The 22,855-nt window shown below is 47.5% G+C and overlaps 1 protein-coding gene across 1 annotated transcript in view; it reads right to left on the bottom strand.

The window, feature by feature from the left end:
- Positions 1-22,855, bottom strand: part of LOC134910651 (calpain-13-like) — a 162,646-nt gene that overhangs the window by 81,854 nt on the left and 57,937 nt on the right. Inside the window, exons 4-8 of the mRNA XM_063918938.1 lie at positions 21,770-21,903; positions 16,219-16,393; positions 14,550-14,624; positions 6,140-6,225; positions 1,614-1,688 (exon numbers count right to left, since the gene is read on the bottom strand). Coding sequence (XP_063775008.1) covers positions 1,614-1,688; positions 6,140-6,225; positions 14,550-14,624; positions 16,219-16,393; positions 21,770-21,903 — 545 coding nt within the window. The remainder of the gene's footprint in view (positions 1-1,613; positions 1,689-6,139; positions 6,226-14,549; positions 14,625-16,218; positions 16,394-21,769; positions 21,904-22,855) is intronic.

Below are 22,855 nucleotides of genomic sequence, written 5' to 3' on the forward strand. Positions count from 1 at the left end.
CGTCTGGTTGTCTACCAAGAATTTGAAGTTGAGACAGCCATCTCATAAGTTAGGCCCCCGGTTCATCGGCCCTTATAAGATCACCAGGGTTATCAATCCGGTGGCATTTCAGTTAGATCTGCCCCGTTCTTTGGGTATCAATAAAACATTTCATTGTTCCCTTTTAAAACGGGCGATTAGTAATCCTTCTTCCAGAGGAAGACCTTCCCCTCTTCTGATACGTGGCCAGAGGGAGTTTGTTGTTGAAAGGATTCTTGACTCCAAGATGGTTCGGGGTCGGCTGTCATTTTTGGTGCACTGGAAGGGGTATGGCCCGGAGGAGCGGTCGTGGGTGCGCAGTTGTGATCTTCATGCCCCCAGACTGATACGCTCTTTCTTCTCGCAGTTCCCCGATAAACCCGGTGGTAGGGGTTCTTTGACCCCTCGTCAGAGGGGGGGTACTGTTAGGGTCTCCTGCCCTGTGCTGCCACGTCGTCATGGCAACCGGGAGACAAGTGCTAGCGGAGTAACCTGAGCGCAGCTGATACTCCGGTTCGGGTCTTTTGCTGTGCAGTGGTTACAGGCAGGGGATCCGGTGCTGGTTTTTGTGCTCACAGTCTGTGAGGTCTGAGGGGGGCGTGGACAGCACCTGCTTTATAAGGCCTCTTCTCAGGTTAAGCAGATGCTGCTGAATCTTTGTTGATTAGTCAGTTCCTGAAAGTTAGCCAGTACTGTGTAGCTTTGTATTTGTTGTTGCTTACTGCAAATAGGCCTGGGGATTTGGTACTACACTCTGCCAATCCAGACCTAGCAGTAAGACTGGAGTCAGTCGTTTAGCCTGCTGAGGTTCTTTTGATATTCTGTGAACCCAGCAGGTTTGTGGCTGTACTTTCAGACCTGCCTGCTTAATCCTCTCTCACTGTGCAGGGTGTCCATGTGTCAGTTTAGTGGCAGTAAGCTGTACCTGGGCCCTGCAAGTGAGAATTAGGATTGTGGAGACTCTCCTTGTGTCTATTATTCCATCTCTGACCAAGGAGTTTACTGCCACACCCGTTGGTAACCCTTTAGGGTTTTGCTGTTGCCCTTAGCAACAGCATTTCGGGTTCTCTACGTATTAAAACACAACATCTTGCTTTTTCCATCTGAGCATTTCTAATACTAGGGAGACACCCAGTTTCTTAGCCTCTGGGCTTCTCTGTTCACTCTGTGTTGGTTTTGTTACCCTATCACCTTCTGTGTACGTTATGTCATATTTCCCAGTCTGTCTGTGAGTTCATTTGTTTTGCATCCCTCTCTGTTCTAACACCAGTACATTCCTGCAGGCACTGGTGTGCATAACAAAAAAATTGTATTTTAAGCACCTCCATGGCCACACTGCAGCCCAGTACACAACAGCGTGTGCTGGGCTGAGGAGAAGAGCTGCGGCTGACAAGGCTGTGAGAGACATTGCAAGACCTGTTCTGCACATATACAGACCCCCAAACATCATATTTGTACGCCAACCATCGGGTGGTGACTAGTATCACACAAGGCGTACAGGTAGAGGCGGGCGAATATGTGTCTCTATTTCCTCGCAGGCAACCTAGGGACATTAACTTTATCGTCCATTCCAATAATAACATTTAGAGAAGTACCAAAATTCTCCATCATTTCTTTCAATGTTCAGCTTTCTCCGTAACTCGGGACTGACTCTGTCCCACTGTGGCGACCTGTAAAAGATTAAATTAAGATGTATATTCAGAATGCAGATTGCGTTTTAAGCAGTTTGATGCGTCAGTTATACAATATACACATTTTTTTTAATAACGCTTGTTTATAGGCTTACTATGACAACTACTGTACTGTTCGTGTTTTTGTTAGGTTGTTAATAAAGTTTAAAAAAAGAAAAAGATAGAAGACAGGAAGCTGGACAATGACAGCTGATGAAATGCACAGGACTGATGAGGGTTGGTTCTAAATCTAGTGGGAGAAGGGATCTTCTGACGTCACTAGGGGAGGAGACACGTCACAAGGGGGAGGAGCTACGGCCGAACAGGGTACCCGAAAAGTACCCTCGCAGGCTTGCTTCGCTCGCCATGCTTTGAGCTCGGTGGCTCGCTCCGCTCCGCTCGCCACTGGGTTACTATAGGTAATAGTTGGTGGCGTGGATAGTAGAGGAACTATCCCGCTGGCCTAGCTCCTCCCCCTTGTGTCATGGCTCCTCCCCCTGACGTAAAAGGTCCCTTAGGCCACTTGAATCTAGCATCTACCGACTGATGAGTACGAAGCAGCTCAAAAAAATAAAACACTATTCTGGATTCTCTGCTGCTGACCAAAAAAACTAAAGTGAATTAAAATATTTTAATGGGTATACTGTATGTGCTCTCAGTTCCGGTTGATAGGTCGACCGTTAGTAGGTCAACACCATATGGTCGACAGGTTCAAATTGGTGACATAACGATGGTCGACACAACATGTGTTTGATGTGAGCTTTTTGGAATTTTTTGCATTTTTATTCATACTTTACCATCTACGTGGACTTTGATTGGGAATGGTAACCTGTGCCGAGTGCAGTTGTCACTCACCATGCGAGGGGACGCAGTACACATAGGCCCTCATTCCGAGTTGATCGCTCGCTAGCTGCTTTTAGCAGCATTGCACACGCTAGGCCGCCGCCCTCTTGGAGTGTATCTTAGCTTAGCAGAAGTGCGAACAAAAGATTAGCAGAATTGCTACTAAATAATTCTTAGCAGTTTCTGAGTAGCTCCAGACCTACTCCTAGATTGCGATCACCTCGGTCCGTTTAGTTCCTGGTTTGACGTCACAAACACGCCCTGCATTCGGCCAGCCACTCCCCCGTTTCTCCAGCCACTCCTGTGTTTTTCCCTGGAACGCCTGCGTTTTTTAGCACACTCCCGGAAAACGCTGAGTTGCTGCCCAGAAACACACACTTCCTGTCAATCAAACAACGAACACTCGAGCGACAGAAAAACGACGTTCGACCTTCAGTAAAACTACTAAGTTTTGTGTTAAATTACTTGCGCATTTTCCACCTAATCGCTGCGTTGCGAAAAACGGCAACGAGCGAACAACTCGGAATGACCACCTAAATGGGGTATCGTGCTGAAATCTACAAACTGACATAAAAAAAACCGTGTGTCGACCTTTTCATGTGTCGACCATTTCCATGACGACCAACTATACATTTTTGCTCCCCCTGTCAAAAAAGTTTACCTTTGATTACCTTTGAGTGGAAACAAGGCCAAGGGACTCAACTATGAGGGTGATTCCGAGTTGTTCGCTCGCTAGCATTGCACACGTGGTATCCGGACTCCAGGTCGACAACAAAAAGGTCGACACACCTTAGGTTGACGCCAATTGATCGACACACCTTAGGTCGACGTGGACAAAAGGTCGACCGGAACAAGGTCGACATGAGGTTTCAGCAATTTTTTTTCTTTTTTGGAACCTTTTCATACTTAATGATCCACGTGGACTACGATTGGAATGGTAATCTGTGCCGAGCGAAGCGGTAGCGGAGCGAAGGCACCATGCCCGAAGCATGGCGAGCGAACGCGGTGCACTAATTGGGGATCCCGGTCACTCTACGAAGAAAACGACACCCAAAAAACATAAAAACTCATGTCGACCTTTTTCCATGTCGACCTTGTTCCTGTCGACCGTTTGTCCATGTCAACCTAAGGTGTGTCGACCAACTGGCGTCGACCTAAGGTGTGTCGACCTTTTTGTTGTCGACCTGGAGTCCCAGATCCGCACACGCTAGGCCGCCGCCCTCTGGGAGTGTATCTTCGCTTAGCAGAATTGCCAATAGAAATTTCTTAGCAGTTTCTGAGTAGCTCGAGACTTACTCCTACACTGCGATCAGCTCAGCCCGTTTTGTTCCTGGTTTGACATCACAAACACACCCTGCGTTCGCCCAGCCACTCCCCCGTTTCTCCAGACACTCCCGCATTTTATCCTGGCACGCCTGCGTCAGTTTCCGCCCAGAAACACCCACTTCCTGTCAATCACACTCCGATCACTTCAATGAGGAAAATTCTTCGTTCTGCCGGAGTAAATCTACTAAGTTTTGAGCTAAAATACTTAGCGCATGCACACTGCGTACCATGCGCATGCGCATTTTTGCATTAATCGCTCCGTTGCGAAAATCAGCAACGAGTGATCAACTCGGAATGACCCCCAATGCACGAAAACTTAAGAACTGGGGTGTAGAAAAATGGCAGCAGGTGCTCTGGACTGATGAGTCAAAATTTTACATATTTGCTGTAACTGAAGGCGGTTTGTTCACTAAAGGGCTGGAGAGCGGTACAATAATGAGTGTCTACAGGCAACAGTGACGCATGGTGGAGGATCCTTGCAAGTTTGGGGCTGCATTTCAGTAAATGGATTTGGGGATTTGGGGGGGTCATTCGGAGTTGTTCGCTCGCTAGCTGTTTTTAGCAGCCGTGCAAACGCTATGCCGCCTACTGGCAGGGCCGTCTTTTCGTATGGGCTCAATGGGCTCTTGCCCAAGGGCCCCAGGAGTATAAGGGCCCTAGGCTGATAGCTGAGAGACTCCTCTTTCTAGGGGTACCAGATTTTTGAAAATCGGCCCTGGGGAACCAGAGATATCTGACTTGAAAGCAGTGGTCCCCATCCAAACCTGTTAATTGCTCGTCCCAGCCAGATATCTGGGGTTCTGTCTGACTTAGAGTTTTTCTGAGGCTATAATCCAAAAGCTGTGACTCTCTCCTTTTGGTGGACATTGGCAACTTGTCTCTACTGTGCCCAGAACCAGAGATATCAGCCTTCCAGCAGCCGGTCCCTGCTCCAGCTACACACGCCTAATATGCAGTTTTAGATTTTCGTTGGTGAATTGCTCTAGCTCCTGAACTCTGATCCCCAAGTCCCCAGAACCTTCTGAAAGGTGGGACTCTCTAGGTTTTTATCCCATTCAAAGCTAAGAAATATATTTTCAGAAACTTGAGATATCGACAGTCAAGCAAGCTGCCCTCCCACCGGAAAATTATGAATATTAAGCCCACTCCACTATCCACCCCTCCCCTACATATTAAACACCACCTACCACCCTGGGAGTCATGTACCAGGGCCCCTTCATTCAGCCCAATGCCCCTCCTACAGTTTAGCCCCATCTGTGCAGTAAAGGCGTAATTAGCAGAAATTACTGCTCCAGGTCCTACATGCTGAGCGGAAGATAGAACACCCTCTACCACCCACAGGACATCAAAGCAGCCACTGATAGCACCCCCACCCCTACCGCTGGAGAATGGGTAGGGGGCCCAGTGCATTGCTGTGCCCAGGGGCCTACACTGCTGTTAAGACGGCCCTGCCTACTGGGAGTGTATTTTAGCTTAGCAGAAGTGCAAACGAAAGGATCGCAGAGCAGCGGCAAAGTTTTTTAGTGCAGTTTCAGAGTAGCTCAAAACCTACTCAGCGCTTGCGATCACTTCAGACTATTCAGTTCCTGTTTTGACATCACAAATACGCCCTGCGTTCGCCCAGCCACGCCGGCGTTTTTCCTGGCACGCCTGCGTTTTTTCGAACACTCCCTGAAAACAGTCAGTTAACACCCAGAAACGCCCACTTCCTGTCAATCACTCTTCAGCCAGCAGTGCGACTGAAATGTTTCCCTAGACCCTGTGTGAAACGACATCGTTCGTTGTAATACTACTTCGCGCGTGCGCAGTGCGCCGCATACGCATGCGCAGAAGTGCCGTTTTTTTGCCTCATCGCTGCACAGCGAACGAATGCAGCTAGTGATCAACTCGGAATGACCCCCTTGGTCAGGATTAATGGTGTTCTTAATGTTGAGAAATACAGAGAAATCTGTGGTTAGTTTTCCAAGTTCTCAAAAACTGTGTGCAAGTGTACCTACAAGAATTGAAGCTGTTCCGAAAGCAAAGGTTGGTCACAGCAAAATATTGATTTGATTTAGATTTATCTTCTGTTCATTCACTTTGCATTTTAATCAGTAAAAATAAACTATTAACGCTGCTATTTTTTAAAGCATTCTGATTTTGCAGCATTTTTTCCACACCTGCCTAAAACTTTTGCACAGTACTGTATATGCCCATAATATGTGATATGAAAATTTAAATAAACTCATTTTATATAGAAACTATAGGTGTTTTCATTGTGAATTGAATAAAGTGATTCTTACTCATCGCTCCAGCGTCCATTCCATTCGCCTTGACCCCAAGGATTCCAAACCCGAACAATATCTTCAGATCTGTTGCCGTAGGCGATCTGCGGGACGCAATGTAAAGTGTTTATCTTATGCTCTTGGCAGCAATCATCTAAATATGATGATAAATAACTAAAAGCAGTCAGGTTTTTTATGCCATAAAGGCGCTTAGACACTGGGGTATATGCAATTGCGGTCGAATTGCCGCAAAAGTTGAAAAACGGGGCATTTTCGACAAAAAAAACATGTCGAATTGGATTCAACAATGCAATACAGTACTTTTCGACAAAAAAACGGATGTTTCAGATTCGACTTTTTGCAATTCGACATTTTAAAAATTCAACATGTCTGCAGTGGTAAAAATGCGGCTTTTCGACACCCGGCCGGGATTCGACTCTCGAATTGTGTCGAATTTAAAAACGGTCGAATTCCAGCCAGAATTCGACCGCAATTGCATATACCCCATTGACGGTGTCTCTGATCTGCCGCTTGCGCACAAAGACACACCATGCGGCCTCTGATCAAACCTATGTCCATAGCAAGTACGTCACTGGAGCCCTTACACCTGTGTAGAAACACGCACTGTGTACGTGCCAATTGTGATTACCAACATCGGATGCAGTGAGGATTTAATTGCAAAGTGAGTGACAGGTAATGAGTGTCTGTGGGAGATAACCGGGGGTGGATGCAAATAATGAGGGCGTGTCATGTATATAAGCTTGATTCTGCATCTTCATGTTCAGTTGCAAAGGCTCCTGCGTCCGAGTTCCAACTGACATTCTGAGCATCCATAGGGTTTATTGATGCTGCAAACGATATGTGACCGATGGTGCATCTTTTGTATGCCGCAAGTGGTGGATTAGGACACAGCCAGTGGATGTCTCTCCCCACAGCCAGTGAGGGTCTCTCCCCACAGCCAGTGGGAGTCTATCCTGGCAGCCTGTGGGGGTCTCTCCCAGCAGCCTGTGGGGTCTCTCCCCGCAAAAAAGTGGGGTTCTCTCCCCGCAGCCAGTGGGGTCTCTCACCGCAGCTGTGACATAGCATGTTTCGCAGAAGCACTGCATACGGCAGGCCAGTCTTAACAGCAGTGTAAGCCCCTGGGCAGAGCAATACACTGGGGCCCCTACTCACCCTCCAGCAGTAGGGGTGGGGGTGCTACCAGCGGCAGCTTTGATGTCCCACGGGCGGTAGGGGGTGTTCTATCTTCCGCTCAGCATGTAGGACCTGGAGCAGTAATTTCTGCTAATTACTCCTTTACTGCACAGATGGTGGGAGATGGGGCGGGAGGGAGAACACTAGACTGTAGAAGGGGGCATTGGGCTGAATGAAGGCAGGGATGGATCTAGACTTTTCTTTAGGGGGGGGCGGTTTACTGTTTAATCTTGACTCCTCCCTCTACAGGCCCAACTCCTCCCATCTGCAATCCTAACTCCTCCTCTCAATTCTGACTGAACTTTTTGAGTGCGACTGAGATAGAGCTTTGTGATTGTTCTATGTACATGTGACTGTGCTATGGTGTAATTGTATTTATTAGCCCTAGTACCCACACACCAGCAAGTGAGGGGCAAATGCTCTGTAACCCTTGCTCTCCTGGCTCCTCTGTGTTGCTGTGGTATAAGCTGCAGCACATCGTTCTGCCTCATGCTCTCCCCGGAGAGCTCTCTTCTGCTCAAAAGTGGGCATGGCTATGACTGTGTTAGGGGGGGCGGTCGCCCCCTTCGCCCCCCCCCCCCCTAGATCCGGCCCTGAATGAAGGGGCCCTAGTACATGACTTCCAGGGTGGTAGGGGGTGTTTAATATGCAGGGGAGGGGTGGATAGTGGAGTGGGTTTAGTATTCAGCATTTTCCAGTGGGAGGACAGCTTGCTTGACTGCAGTATCTCCAGTTCCTGGAAAAAGATTTCTTAGCTTTCAATGGGATAAAATACTAGAGAGTCCCAGCTTTCAGGAGATACTGGGGACTTCGGGATCAGAGATCAGGAACCAGAGCAATTCACAGATGAATATATAAAACTGCGTATTAGGGCCCTCATTCCGAGTTGATCGGTCGCAAGGCGAATTTAGCAGAGTTACACACGCTAAGCCTACGCCTACTGGGAGTGTATCTTAGCTTCTTAAAATTGCGACCGATGTAATCGCAATATTGCGATTACAAACTACTTAGCAGTTTCTGAGTAACTTCAACCTTACTCTGCCTGTGCGATCAGTTCAGTGCTTGTCGTTCCTGGTTTGACGTCACAAACACACCCAGCGTTCGCTCAGACACTCCCCCGTTTCTCCAGCCACTCCTGCGTTTTTTCCGGAAACGGTAGCGTTTTCATCCACACGCCCATAAAACGCCGTGTTTCCGCCCAGTAACACCCATTTCCTGTCAATCACATTACGACCGCCGGAGCGATGAAAAAGCCGTGAGTAAAAATACTATCTTCATTGTTAAATTACTTGGCGCAGTCGCAGTGCGAATATTGCGCATGCGTACTAAGCGGATTTGCATTGCGATGCGATGAAAAATACCGAGCGAACGACTCGGAATGAGGGCCTAGGTGTGTGGAGCTGGAGCTGGAGCAGGGACCAGCTGCTGGAAGGCTGATATCTCTGGTTCTGGACATAGTAGAGACAAGCTGCCAGTGTCCATGGGAAGGGGAGAGTCCCAGCTTTTGGATTATACCCTCAGAAAAACGTTAAGTCAGACAGAACCTGAGATATCTGGCTAGGAAGAGCAATTAAAAGGCTTGGATGGGGACCACTGCTTTGAAGTCGGATATATCTGGTTCCCCAGATCTGATTTTCAAAAATCTGGTACCCCTGGGAAAAGGGGATCCTCAGCTATCAGCCTAGGGCCCTTATACTCCTGGAGCCCTTGGCCAACTGCCCACTGAGCCCATACAAATAGACGGCCCCGTCATACGGGATCGCAGCTGTGACAAGTTGCCCCTCTGACTCAGGCTCTGTGTTTGGGAAAACATTCTCCACAATTGCAGGTAGAGGGCAGCATCAGTCCAGGATTTGCTGGGAATGTTACTTTCTATACACAATAAGCTCCCAGAGCACAGAGGGATTATTGTGTAGGAATCACGGCACAGAAATCAAGAATCAAATCGTATCAGCTCTTTCATTTTCTTTTTTCTTAAAATATTCTATTAAGTGTCATTTGTACAAAATAGACTATGGATCTATATCCTGCCCATATACGCCTTATCCATCCCCAGTACCGGAGAAGCCTGAAGCACTGTCCATGTTCCAACTTTGTCATTAGCAAATCACCAACTCTAAATAATATACGTCAGTGATTATAAGCACATGGCGTAACCCAGGGGCACTTTGTCTTTCAGCTGTATAGTGATACAATGGGATGGTAAATAGGGGCTCATTATATATAACATAACTGACTGTTCATCATTCACGGATTAGTAACCTAGACTCAGATCGGAACACTCGCAGCCTGCAGTAATCCAATGTAATTCATTGAAACAACTGTTAATACTACACAGGTAACATTTCCTCCCTTCATATAAAGCATCTGCCTATTCTCCTGGCCACCCGGTAAAGTGGGCAAGTCTCCTGGATCCTGCCTCCACCGCTGGACATGCCATCAGTCCCTCTCTCCTGTGAATAGATGACGTGTGCATGTGCAGAGCAGCGAGAGAGAGAGAGAGGACCTCGCGTCCATATTACCGTATAGGCACACTGGGCAGCTGCCCCGGGCCCCACATTTCTAGGGGCCTCCGAGCAGAGGCGAGTGGTGGCCACACAATCAGATCAGCCAGGAAGCATTCTCTACCTGGCTCCCAGCCTGCAGTAAGACAGTGAAAGGCTGTCAGCAATCATGCCGATTGGTGGATGGCTGGGGCTATCCACCAATCAGAGTGGTGACTGCCATTCACTGTAAGGAAGCATGTGGAGAGACGGTACAGGATTGCATGAGGGGAAAGTTATGATTTTTTTTAATTGGTTCCCGTGAATGGGTGTGTAGTGACCCCAAGTGACCCCAAGTGCATTGCAGTGCACAGGCCTGCAATGCTGTAAATGAGCAAATACACTGAGCACTGAGGTCATGGTAGATGCTAGAATCAAGTTTGGTAAAGGACCGCTGACACCAGGGGGAGGAGCCATGACACCAGGGGGAGGAGCTAGGCCAGCGGTATAGTTCTTCTACTTTCCACGCCACCAACTACTCCCTTTAGTAGCACGGTGGCAAGCGAAGGGAGACCGTGAGGGTACATTTCAGATACCCTGTTCAGGAATGGCTCGTCCCCATAGTGACGTGGCTCATCCTCCTGGTGACATCAGAAGTCCCTTCTCCAACTTGGTTTTAAACCTAACCCTGAGGTTATGGCTTCGATTCCCGCCATGGCCCAAACCGTGTGGAGTTTGTATATTCTCCCCGTACTTGCGTGGGTTTCCTCCAGGTACTCCGGTTTCCTCCCAGAATCCAAAAATATACTGGTAGGTTAATTGGCTCCCGACAATATTAACCCTAGTGTGAATGTGTGTGCGTGTACAGGGGATATAGATTGTAAGCTCCGCTGGTGCAGAGACTGATGTGAATGGCCAAATACTCTCTGGAAAGCGCTGCGGAATATGTGTGCGCTATATAAATAACTGGTAAGAAATAAATACTCTGTACCAAAGATCCTTGGGGTGAAACTCTGCATCATTCTACACGACAGCTCGTAGCTCTGCGTCTCCTTGGAAGACCTCTAGATCTTGGGTTGCCAGTGTTAAACACATTTACAGGCCAGCGCAATTCACACCTGGAGTTACCTTTCCACTCTGTGAGTTCTTTACAAAACAATTAACACCCTGGAACAATATTTGCACTGAAAGAGTTTCTACAAACAGGTTGTTGGCACAATCACTTTGTTATCTGACACCGCCCTCCGGCACAGAGGCTCAACCACAGAAACTGGCGAGCGATTTTGAACTTGTTCCCCCAAAAAAATAATCTAAAAAGCCTTTCTAGTGAAATAATTAAAGTAAAAAGGCAGATAAGGCTTTGCCGTCCCCGGTTAATTATATTTGAGAACCTTTGTAACCTATTGAACTGAGTCTTTGTTTGTTTCGTCTTTGCGGAGACAATCCGATCGCTCAAAGGCTGGGTAATTAGCAGCGCGCACAGGCAGCAAATGGAGATTGTTTGTTTTCCTAATGGAAACACTGATAGTTAAATCCACAGCGACATTGTGAGAAACTTACGCGGGTGAAAGTAGCAGCGAGTAGAGAAAGTTGTAGTAACTTTCTAGCTAACACCATAAAGTATAACAGTATAAAGCACCGTAGGAGGGGACATGGAATAATGGCCCTCATTCTGAGTTGATCGCTCGCTAGCTGCTTTTAGCTGCAGTGCAAACGCTAAGCCGCCGCCCTCTGGGAATGTATCTTAGCTTAGCAGAAGTGCGAACAAAAGGATCGCAGCGCTGCTACAAAAAAAAATGTGTGCAGTTTCTGATCAGCTGGAGACTTACTCCTAGCTTGCGATCACTTCTGACTGTTTAGTTCCTGTTTTGACGTCACGAACACCCCCTGCGTTCGGCCAGCCACGCCTGCGTTTCCCCAGGCATGCCTGCGTTTGGATCTGACACGCCTGCGTTTTTACACACACTCCCCGAAGACGGTCAGTTACCTCCCAGAAACACCCACCTCCTGTCAATCACTCTGCGGCCAGCAGTGCAATTGAAAAGCGTCACTAGATCTTGTGTGAAACTGCATCGGCTGTTGTGAAAGTATGTCGCGCGTGCGCATTGCGCCGCATACGCATGCACAGAAGTGCCTTTTTTTTGCCTGATCGCTGCGCAGCAACTGAAAACAGCTAGAGAACAACTCGGAATGACCCCCAATGGCTGATTTTCAACAGAAAAATATTTTAGGTCACCAATAGCCAGGGAAAAAATGCAGGACGGCCCTAGGATAACCGAGTCAGATGGGGTATTGGATAATGGCAGTCAGGATGTCGCCAGTCAGAATACTGATGCCGGCATGCCGACTGCTTTGAATCCTGACAGTGATGCAGGAGGCAGGGACTGCTAGTTCGAACCCTCCTGTGGCATAGGACGCAGGCTGGCATCTGACTGTCATTGATTGACAGTCTGATGCTGTTTCGGGGGCAGGGAGATATTGGCAACGGGCTCCATTTAGAAAAACGAGGCGTGTCGCAGCTCTTTAGGGGGTAGAAAGAGGCCAGGAATCACACCATGGGTGCTGTAAGCCACCCCGATGGTGGGTGCTGTGATCAGATGCTGTGTCATAGGTCACCTCTAACCGCATCTGAATGACCCCCTCAGTCCCTGATTCAGTGGAGCTTACAATCTATATTCCCTAGTACATGTACACAAGAACATACAAACTCTACACAGATAAGGCCTTAGTGGGAATCAATCCTAAAACCACAGTGCTGTATAACCAATAGATAAATGTAACATAGCTAGATAAATACCTCCCTCCTGTTTTCCTGAGACCGTATCACTGTCTCACCGGTGGCCGGAAGTGTACCGCAGCGGGGGGGGGGGGTTGTGGGAAGTGCACACATCGCATAAGAAGAGGAGAATAGATGCCGTGCACATGCGCACACAATGATGTGATCAGGGGGATCCCACAAGGCTCCGCCCCTATTGATGATGCTCAGCTCCTTTCCAAAAGCTCCGCCCCCTTTCAGGAGAGCGGGATCATTCTGCGCCTAAAGGGTCCCAAATGAGACTACTACACAGATAGATAGATAGATAGATAGATATAGTAGGGATACATAGATATAATAGGGATAGATAGATAGATAGATAGATAGATAGATAGATAGATAGATAGATAGATAGATAGATAGATAGATAGATAGATAGGGATACAGTCCTTAGTTCGACCTCACTTAGGTTGACACTCAATAGTTCGACCACTATTGTCGACATGATTTAGGTCAACACCAGGAAAAGGTCGACATGAGCATTAGGCCGACATGGCAAAGGTTGACACATGAAAAGGTCGATATGAGTTTTTCACTTTGTTTTTATTTATTTTTACTTTTTAATACTTTACGATCCACATGGACTATCGCTCACCATGCGAGACACCCCGTGCACTAATTGGGGTTCCCAGTCACTTTACGAAGAAAATGACACCAAAAAATACAACATGAAAAATATGGTTTATATTTATTTATTTTAGTTGCATACTAGTCCAGTACTGTATATCTCACCAATATAGGAGAGATTATGGTGGTCATTCCGAGTTGTTCGCTCAGTATTTTTTTCTCGCAACGGAGCGATTAGTTGCTAATGCGCATGCGCAATGTCCGCAGTGCGACTGCGCCAAGTAAATTTGCTATGCAGTTAGGTATTTTACTCACGGCATTACGAGGTTTTTTCTTCGTTCTGGTGATCGTAGTGTGATTGACAGGAAGTGGGTGTTTCAGTGTTTCTGGGCGGAAACTGGCCGTTTTATGGGTGTGTGCGAAAAAACGCTACCGTTACTGGGAAAAACGCAGGAGTGGCTGAAGAAACGGAGGAGTGTCTGGCCGAACGCTGGGTGTGTTTATGACGTCAAACCAGGAACGACAAGCACTGAACTGATCGCACTGGAAGAGTAAGTCTGGAGCTACTCAGAAACTGCTAAGAAGTGTCTATTCGCAATTTTGCTAATCTTTCGTTCGCAATTTTGATAAGCTAAGATTCACTCCCAGTAGGCGGCGGCTTAGCGTGTGCAAAGCTGCTAAAAGCAGCTTGCGTGCGAACAACTTGGAATGAGGGCCAATATTCCATTTCCCTGTCTGCAGGGTCTCACTAGTTAGAATATAGTATTTAAAGGGTGTTTTGTCTATTTAATGCTAAAACATCAGACAGCGCTAAAACTTCTATAACACAAAAATAATAATTACATGTACATAGGCAGCGAGGGGGATTTTTATATTGCCAGAATCACATATTACACTTTGCTTCCATTGGCAAAAAACATTATTTTCTGTGATTTTCTAGTTGTGGAAAATAATTGTCTTTAGTTTCCTGCAGGAATATAAATGACACCAGTTCAGCAATGTTTAATGAGTGAGCTCTGATCTGCAGACAGCACAGTCTCATTACAAGATGAATATATATATATATTTCTCTGGAGCCAGGTTGGAATTTATCGTCAGTTAAAGTAAAAATATCAGCAACAAACTTGTTTTTGAAATGTTGTGTGAAGTTAGGTATATAATTAAACGTTATAATTCATCAAATTAAAAATAATCCATAGTGATATTGTTTTGTTTTACTGTATTTCACTCTGTATTTTGTACTGAGAGCCACGATTTGGCAGATATATGGCACCTTGCATACTTTTTACATGGACCAAATACAGTTGAAGAAATGCATAAATTAAGCTGTGAACTCAAAATACCCCAAAACAGAAAAGTTCCGCATTACCTCCGTGCCCTCAGTCATGGTGTAGGCGTGACCTTGTACGAGACCGTTATGCAGTTCTATGTTTCCGGTATTTAGCTAGAAGAGAATGCACAATACATATATGTCATTGTTTCATGCCTGGGGCCATAAATAAGCAATGTTTGTTGTTATTGTATGAATTTATCGCAGCGATCGGGTCGGAACTGCGCATGCGCCGCAGTGCGCCGGTGCATTCTGGATGGCCGCAGGCCGTCGTTCTCTAGCGATCGCTTCTGCCTGATTGACAGGCAGAGGCGGTCGCTGGGCGGGAGGAGGTGGCACGGTGGCGTTTGCCCGCCGTTATGAGGGCGCAGTCTGGCCAACGCAGGGGGGGGGGCGGGCCGCAGCAGCTGCGTGACGTTGCGACCAGGGGCAGCGACGATCAACTCCCGGCCAGCCGCAGAAGCTGCGCTGACCGGGAGATACTTCACAAGTACAAAAGCGGCGATGCTTTTGTACTTGTGCGGGGGGGGGGGGGGGGGGGGGCGGCACTGACATGCGGGGCGGACTAGCCCTGTGCTGGGCGTCCCCCCGCATGTCAGGGAAGATGATCGTAGGCTGTGCTAAATTTAGCACAGCTACGATCAACTCGGAATGACCCCCATAGTGGCTTCAAGGGACTTTCCAAAAACAGCCCCACTTGATAGAACTCCAATTTTTGCCCATTGCAGAATATAAATAATGATAGTGTAACCCTACTCCCCCACCCCCTGCACACCCAGACCCTGACCTCCCCCAACCCCCACTTGCAGCCTAACCCTAAGGCATATTTCTCTACTCTCCCGGAATGGCCAGGAGGCTCCTGAAAATTGGGTGGCACTCCCGGCCCCCCTGTGGAAGTGGATAAGTCTCCTGCATCCCTCTCCCCACTGCCCGCACTCCCCCTTTTACCCGCTCACCCAGGAGTGATGACGCGATTCCTGTTAAATTGTGTTATTGTAGCCCCGCCCCCTGCTTTACAGTTCTGGCAATGTGGTCATTGTAAAGCGGTGGACGGGGCTATGATGACACAATCGCGTGTTCTTGCCCCCGGACCACCTCCTCCTTGCCCCCGGACCACCTCCTCCACGCCCCCGGACCACCTCCTCCAAGTCCCCGGACTGCCCCCCTCCTATGCGAGCTGGCTGCTCCCTCCCGTAGGGAGGTATGCCCTAAGGCTGGGTACACACTTGACGATACGCATAAGATGCAACATCGTCAAAGCAAACGATCATCGTGCATACACACTGAACGATATCATCACAGATATTGTCAGTTACGGATACGGCATCCACGCACATCCAGGTGCATGCAGTCTTGTCCGATATCTTTAGATTTCAAGGCTTGATCTAAAGATATTGTACAGCGTTTAACAACCCGCGGGAGCACGCATCGTTAACAATATACTGCATACACACTGGACGATGTGAACGATATCTCATTCTCGTCCCATCTGCCGGTTCGGACGATATATCGGCTGCATATCGTCAAGTGTGTACCCTGCCTAACCCTCGATAGTTTCATGGAGAAGTTGCCCGTAGCAACCAGCTTCCAGCTATCATTTTATAGAATGTACTTGATAAATACTAGCTAGATGAACATGGCTACATCTGTATGCATGTCATTTGTATTCTCTCAATAAAATAGCTGCAGATTACATCCTGTTACTTACATCTCCCGGCGTTGTGCACCCCACAAGGGACCCTGATCTTGCAGCTGCTAAAATTATGTCTCTCAGGTCTGGTGGCGGTTTGGATAAGTTAAAATCCATTTGCACCCCTCCAGTGAAGTCTACCAAAGCTTCCGATATGAAGCCCCAGTGCAGATTCTGATACGAGCCTCGCAGTCTGCAGGGATATAAGCAGCAATTAATAAGGTAGGTGTAGTGAGGACCACAAGTAATGTAGAACATGAGAAGATAATAACTTGCTAGTTGCTACATGTTACTGACAACGAAAAATCAAATAAATATCAACGTTTAATAAATTGAACTACACCTTCCATTGCTATATAGAATCTTCAACACTATGATGCCCACACTGACTCAGTAGCGCACGCAGGGGGGGGTTTCTTTCTGTGGGTACCCAGAAACCCCCCCTAATGGACTAAATTCCTTTTTTAGAGATGGACATGCTGTTACTTTGATAGACAATCGTTACAATTAATGTGTCAGAAATTCCAGTATATTATAGGATCAGAATCTATGAGAAGCTATTCACGAATGGTGCAGTCTGACTTTGTGGTGCAGTCTTTCGCTGTGTACACAGCGGGCGATATATCAGCCGTTCAATTGTACCAGCGATATGTCTGGGAAAATATTGCATCAGCTGTGCAGCTCAGCCGCTGGGCAATATATCTGAAGATATATCGGTGCATCGTTCTGTGTGAATGGCCGGTCAGCCCGTACAGTGGCAGAGGCCGCCAGTGACATCACAACTAGGTGGGCACATGTTAATGTCCACCCAGATGTGACACATTGGGCCAACGATTGGTAAATGGGTAGGTCATTCTAGTGTGTACCCAAGATTTGGGTGAAACACCTCTGTTTTTTGCCGTATGTTCCTTGCATTCTACCTATTATCTTACGCTTCTGCGTGAACGCAGCAATGTGTGCAGAAAATCACTAGGGCTGAAAGTGGAAGTCTGTCTTCCTGCAGCTGCAGCTTTCAACCTTAGTATCTGGACTTCATCTCCCTGCTACTGTATGTGCAAATGATCCGGCAGAAGCAGAGGTCCCATCTCAGTCTGGACGCTGCGATCACACATGGAAGTTGGATCATCTGCACGTGACACTTCCATGACACTCCCAAGAAATAAGGATGTTCCTTGCCATAATATGGTCGCCGCTCAGTTACCACCCTGAAAGTGTGCTCCGTCAACAGACAGCTCCGTCCGTTTACAGTATTGCTAATCATCAGTCAGTGTACAGTATGTGTGATCTGGTGCATGCGCAGGGCCGTCTTAACAGCAGTGTGGGCCCTTGGGCACAGAAATGCACTGGGCCCCCTACCCATCCTCCAGCGGTAGGGGTTGGGGGTGCTATCAGCGGCAGCTTTGATGTCCGACGGGCGGTAGGGGGTGTTCTATCTTCCGCTCAGCATATAGGACCTGGAGCAGTCATTTCTGCTAATTACTACTTTACTGCACAGAGGGGGGCAGAGGAAGAACACTAAACTGTAGAAGGGGGCATTGGGCTGAATGAGGGGGCCCTGATACATAACTACCAGGGTGGTAGGGGGTGTTTAATACATAGGGGAGTGGTGGATATCGAAGTGGGCTTAATATTCATAATTTTCTGGTGGGAAGCAGCTTGCTTGACTGCACATAGCCCAAGTTCCTGAAAATAGATTTCTTAGCTTTGAATGGTATAAAAAAAAACTATAGAGTCCCACCTTTCAGGAGGTACTGGGGACACCTTTCAGGAGGTACTGGGGACACCTTTCAGGAGGTACTGGGGACTTGGGGATCAGAGTTCTGGAGCCAGAGCAATCCACCAATGAAAATATAAAACTGCATACCAGGCGTGTGGAGCTGGAGCAGGGACCAGCTGCTGGAAGGCTGATATCTCTGGTTCTGGGCACAGTAGAGACAAGATGATAGTGTCCACCAAAAGGAGAGAGAGTCACAGCTTCTGGAGTGTACCCTCAGAAAAACTCTACTACAGAACCTGAGATATCTGGCTGGGAAGAGCAATTAACAGGCTTGGATGGGGACCACTGCTTTGAAGTAGGTTATCTCCGGTTCCCCAGGGCCGATTTTCAAAAATCTGGTACCCCTGGAAAGAGGGAACCCTCAGCTATCAGCCTAGGGCCTTTATACTCCTGTGCCCATTGAGCCCATACGAAAAGACGGCCCTGTGCATGCGCAGATTCATGGGCGTAGCTACCATAGGTGCAGGGGATGCGGTTGCTATGGGGCCCGAGCCGTCTCTGGGGCCCTGCCATTCCCCTGCACCTAGCTGCTTAGCCCCGGCGCTGGCTGCTTTTATACTAGCAGTGTGCTCATGCTGTGCTGCTGCTCACCCGGCTGGCTCAGCCACTCCTGAGTCCTAACTAACGCTGAGAGGAGGCGTGGCTGAGTCTGTAGGGACATCATTGGACCACGGGCACCACTCCTCCTCTCAGCGTCCACCACTCCTCCTCTCAGCGTCCACCTCCTTCTCCTCCTCTCAACGTCCACCTCCTGCTCCTCTAGATGGAGCCGGCCGGGATAGCTGCAGATGAGGCAGCAGCACACTTCAGAAAATGGCGCCCTTTTGGTGAGTGCCCACCCGCTGGGAGAGGGTGCCTCTTGCAGTCGGGCGGGGCGGGGCAGAGCGGAAGGGGGGGGGGCTGGCTAACTGTGCTATGGGGCCCCAATGCGCATGGCTACGCCCCTGCGCAGATTCCTTTTCTTTGAGCAAGGGCATTATGCTGAATTACTTCAAATCCCTTCCGCTTTCCCACGTGTGTCAGACACAGAATCAGGCACATTGTCAGGCCGTACTAATTGCCCCTTGTAGAACATAAATGTAGTTCCATGATATCTAGGGAGCAGGTATTTGCCTGTCGTGTTATTGCAGTGAGGGGCAGTAAGTTGAATGGAGTTTTTTACAATTATTTTGCAGTACAGGATGAGTCTCCCGTATCCAAAATGCAGAAATAATTTGGATATCCGATTTTTACGTATTTTGGAATATTTGTATATCCTAATGAGATGTCTTGGGGATGGGAGCCAAGTCTAAACACAGAATTCATTCACGTTTCAGCTCATATACAAGTGTGTAGGTACGGTCGGGTACGGCGTACCCTTAAGAATTTGGCAGCGGGTACGCCATACCGCCACCCGCACACATTTCAGTGCACCACTTTAGGGAGAGAGGAGAGAGCAGCATGTGCCTCTCCTCTCCTGCCTGACACAGTGACGGTCCGGCAGCCGCGGCGTGCACTGAAACACCAGTTCATGAGCCAATCAGGAGCTACCGCTGCCCTGATTGGCTTGTGGAGCGGCGCCGGGTCTAAAATATGGGCCGCCGCCGCAGGAGTACATGGAGACCGGACTGAGGGCAGGAGGGGCACGTGCTGTGCATCTGGCACCATGGGGCATTTGTGCATCTGGCACCGTGGGGCATATCTGGCACGGTGGGGGCGTATCTGGCACTGTGGGGGCATATGTGTATCTGGCCCCCCATATGTATACCACGCCCCCATGTGGCATTTGGCCACGCCCCATGTGGCATTTGGCCACACCCATTTTTTTTGCACACAGTACCTGTAAGACATTTTTTCTACTTGCTCCACTGTATACACCTTATACACATACTGTATCCTGAGAGTAATATTATACAATATTGCTGATAATTCTGTGCAGGAAACAAAGTTTGTGTACACTGAATCATCAGAACGCAAAGGTGTCACTATCTCAGTGGCACTCCAAAAATTCTGCATTTCGGAATATTCCGTATTTCGGGATTTAGGATATGGAAGACTCAACCTGCATTCAGTATTCCTTTTTGAAATGACAGGGTGAAATCAGCAACTAAAACTGCATTATCAGACTTTATTTGTATGATAGTAATTTACCCAAATAATAACATTTTAGTAGATGATTCGTTATCACAAGCATGTTCATTTTTCAAGCATATATTGTACACTCTAATTACTATGTAAGTTTAGCAAATATATAATAGTAAAGTAATTATAAAAGTATACTAGAGTGTAATGCATAAATCCAGTCTCTCTCCATTGAGACCACCCAATACACTATGGGGGTCATTCCGAGTTGTTCGCTCGCAAGCTGCTTTTAGCAGCTTTGCACACACTAAGCCGCCGCCTACTGGGAGTGAATCTTAGCTTATCAAAATTGCGAACGAAAGATTAGCAAAATAGCGAATAGACACTTCTTAGCAGTTTCTGAGTAGCTCCACACTTACTCGGCATCTGCGATCAGTTCAGTCAGTGTCGTTCCTGGTTTGACGTCACAAACACACCCAGCGTTCGCCCAGACACTCCTCCGTTTCTCCAGCCACTCCCGTGTTTTTCCCAGAAACGGTAGCGTTTTTTCGCACACACCCATAAAACAGCCAGTTTCCGCCCAGAAACACCCACTTCCTGTCAATCACATTACGATCACCAGAATGAAGAAATAACCTTGTAATGCCATGAGTAAAATACCTAACTGCATAGCAAATTTACTTGGCGCAGTCGCACTGCGGACATTGCGCATGCGCATTAGCGACTAATCGCTCCGTTGCGAGAAAAAAATACAGAGCGAACAACTCGGAATGACCCCCTATATTTGCAGAGAAGTGAAGATTTGGAAAATATCCCTTGTGAAATGTACAGGGACAGTAAGCGGGATTTAGTTATGTGACCGGCGGGCAGGAGATCACCGGTCACAATACTGGCACCTACATCCCGCCGCATCGCAATCCCGACAGTTGGCATGCCACCTAGCAGGGACTATTCCCACTCGTGAACCTGTGAACAGAGTGGGAATAGAACCGAGACCACAAGGGGCTTCGTTGCACTTGCCCCCCCTGCTGTCATTCTAACCCCCGGTATCCTGGCGTCAGTATGGTGACTGGCGGGATCCCAAGCGCCAGTCACCTATACCCAACCTCAATACGCCTATGACTCCATGTACTACAAGATTATCCAAGTGTAAATTATAATAATGCTTTTTTAATTGGCATTGTGACATTTCCGAAAAAGCACGGCCTTTTAGTTTGAACCCCCCCTATCCCCCACCCTGGGGCAAAGATACCTCAGACATTTACCTACAGTATATGTGTCATGCCAAGATTCAACTCAAGAACCAGAACCAACAGATGAAAGCCAATCTACCATATCACTGGTGATTCACCAATCCACATTGGCTGCAACTTCCTAATTTCATTAGCCCAAAGATGGCCGACTGGGGCTGATGGTCAACTGGATTTTCCATCCCATTCCCATCTGACCAACTTCAATCCATTTGGAAAGGATTCCGATTGGATGGTGGTGTGATCCATATATTCTTGGATGTTAAACATCATCTCTGTGTGTGTATAGCCACCTTAACTCAAGAGGAGCCAAGAGCCAAGTGGACTGACTGACATACAGTACTTGGGACCTTTAGTCCTACATGACTTGGCAAGATAAAAGTAACGCACCTGTGCTGCACAGTGCATTCGGCAACTTGCTGTAAGTAGGGATGAAAGCAGGCATTAATTTCAGAATATATTTGATAAACATCTGTCATACTTAGCATATGCCTTCTCCAGCAGGGACGGCCAGAATTCATTGTTTTTGCGCGGTTGCACGGACAAGTATCTTCCATTCAGAAAAGGCAGCCGGTCATCGACAACCACATCTACCCATTCTCCATACTGCCAAAACTTAAAGAGGGAGAGAGAAACCACAAGGGAGACTCAGAACCTGCACTGCGCACATACAAAGGGGGAGATGTACAGTAGCAAACCTTCTACAGAGAACACGTAGAGTAAAGTTACCCATTGCAAAGAATCAGACTCTAGCTTTTCTTTATCTAGTACATTTTATTAAATTATAGCTGGATTCTGATTGGATGCTTTGGGCAACTTTGCCATTTGCACTTTTTATAAGGTTTAATATCGCCTCCAAAATAACAACATCTTTTCCTCCAGTAGGTCTAAGCCAGGAACATCTCATTGATCAGTTCACCATCCAACAGTAACTATTCTTCATTCATGCCTCGCAGCAACTTCTACTAAACACACTGCTTTTATCTCTGTTTGTTTTATTATTCCTGGATACAATACAGAACGCTGAGACAGTTCTGTTTATTGCGCTGAGAATGTGGTATCCATATTCTATCCAACAGAAACAACTGTAGCCAATTAAATACCCATACGTGGGTCATATAACCACAGAGAGAAGCCAAATAGATAAAGACGTTTGTTTAGTAAAAGTTGCATGAGGCCGCGTGCCAAACCAATAAATAAACATTGCCTGAAGGAGGAAACCTTTTATAAAAATTCAATATCATGCCATGGCATGGACATTATATAATGATAATAAACAGAGGCAGAACCGCTCATCACTGAGCATGTTAGCAAAATTTGGGGGATGGCCTAATAAATCTTCTGTAGCATGCCTGGATTTTCTGAACAGCAATCGCTAACGATGGTTGATGATTTTGCCATTAATGGCAGATGCCCGATGTTTCTCTGCCATCGATGGTCAATGTGTTTTTTTCTTCTGTGCCCGGCACTTAGCCACACCCCCATTACCCTACTGAGCCATACCCTCTTCCATGATTGGTCTGCTGGTAACACCTGACCTAGGCTTCTTATCATTGGTTTCCTGCCA

This window comes from Pseudophryne corroboree, chromosome 4 (genome assembly GCF_028390025.1).
Source record: "Pseudophryne corroboree isolate aPseCor3 chromosome 4, aPseCor3.hap2, whole genome shotgun sequence".
Lineage (NCBI taxonomy): Eukaryota > Metazoa > Chordata > Amphibia > Anura > Myobatrachidae > Pseudophryne > Pseudophryne corroboree.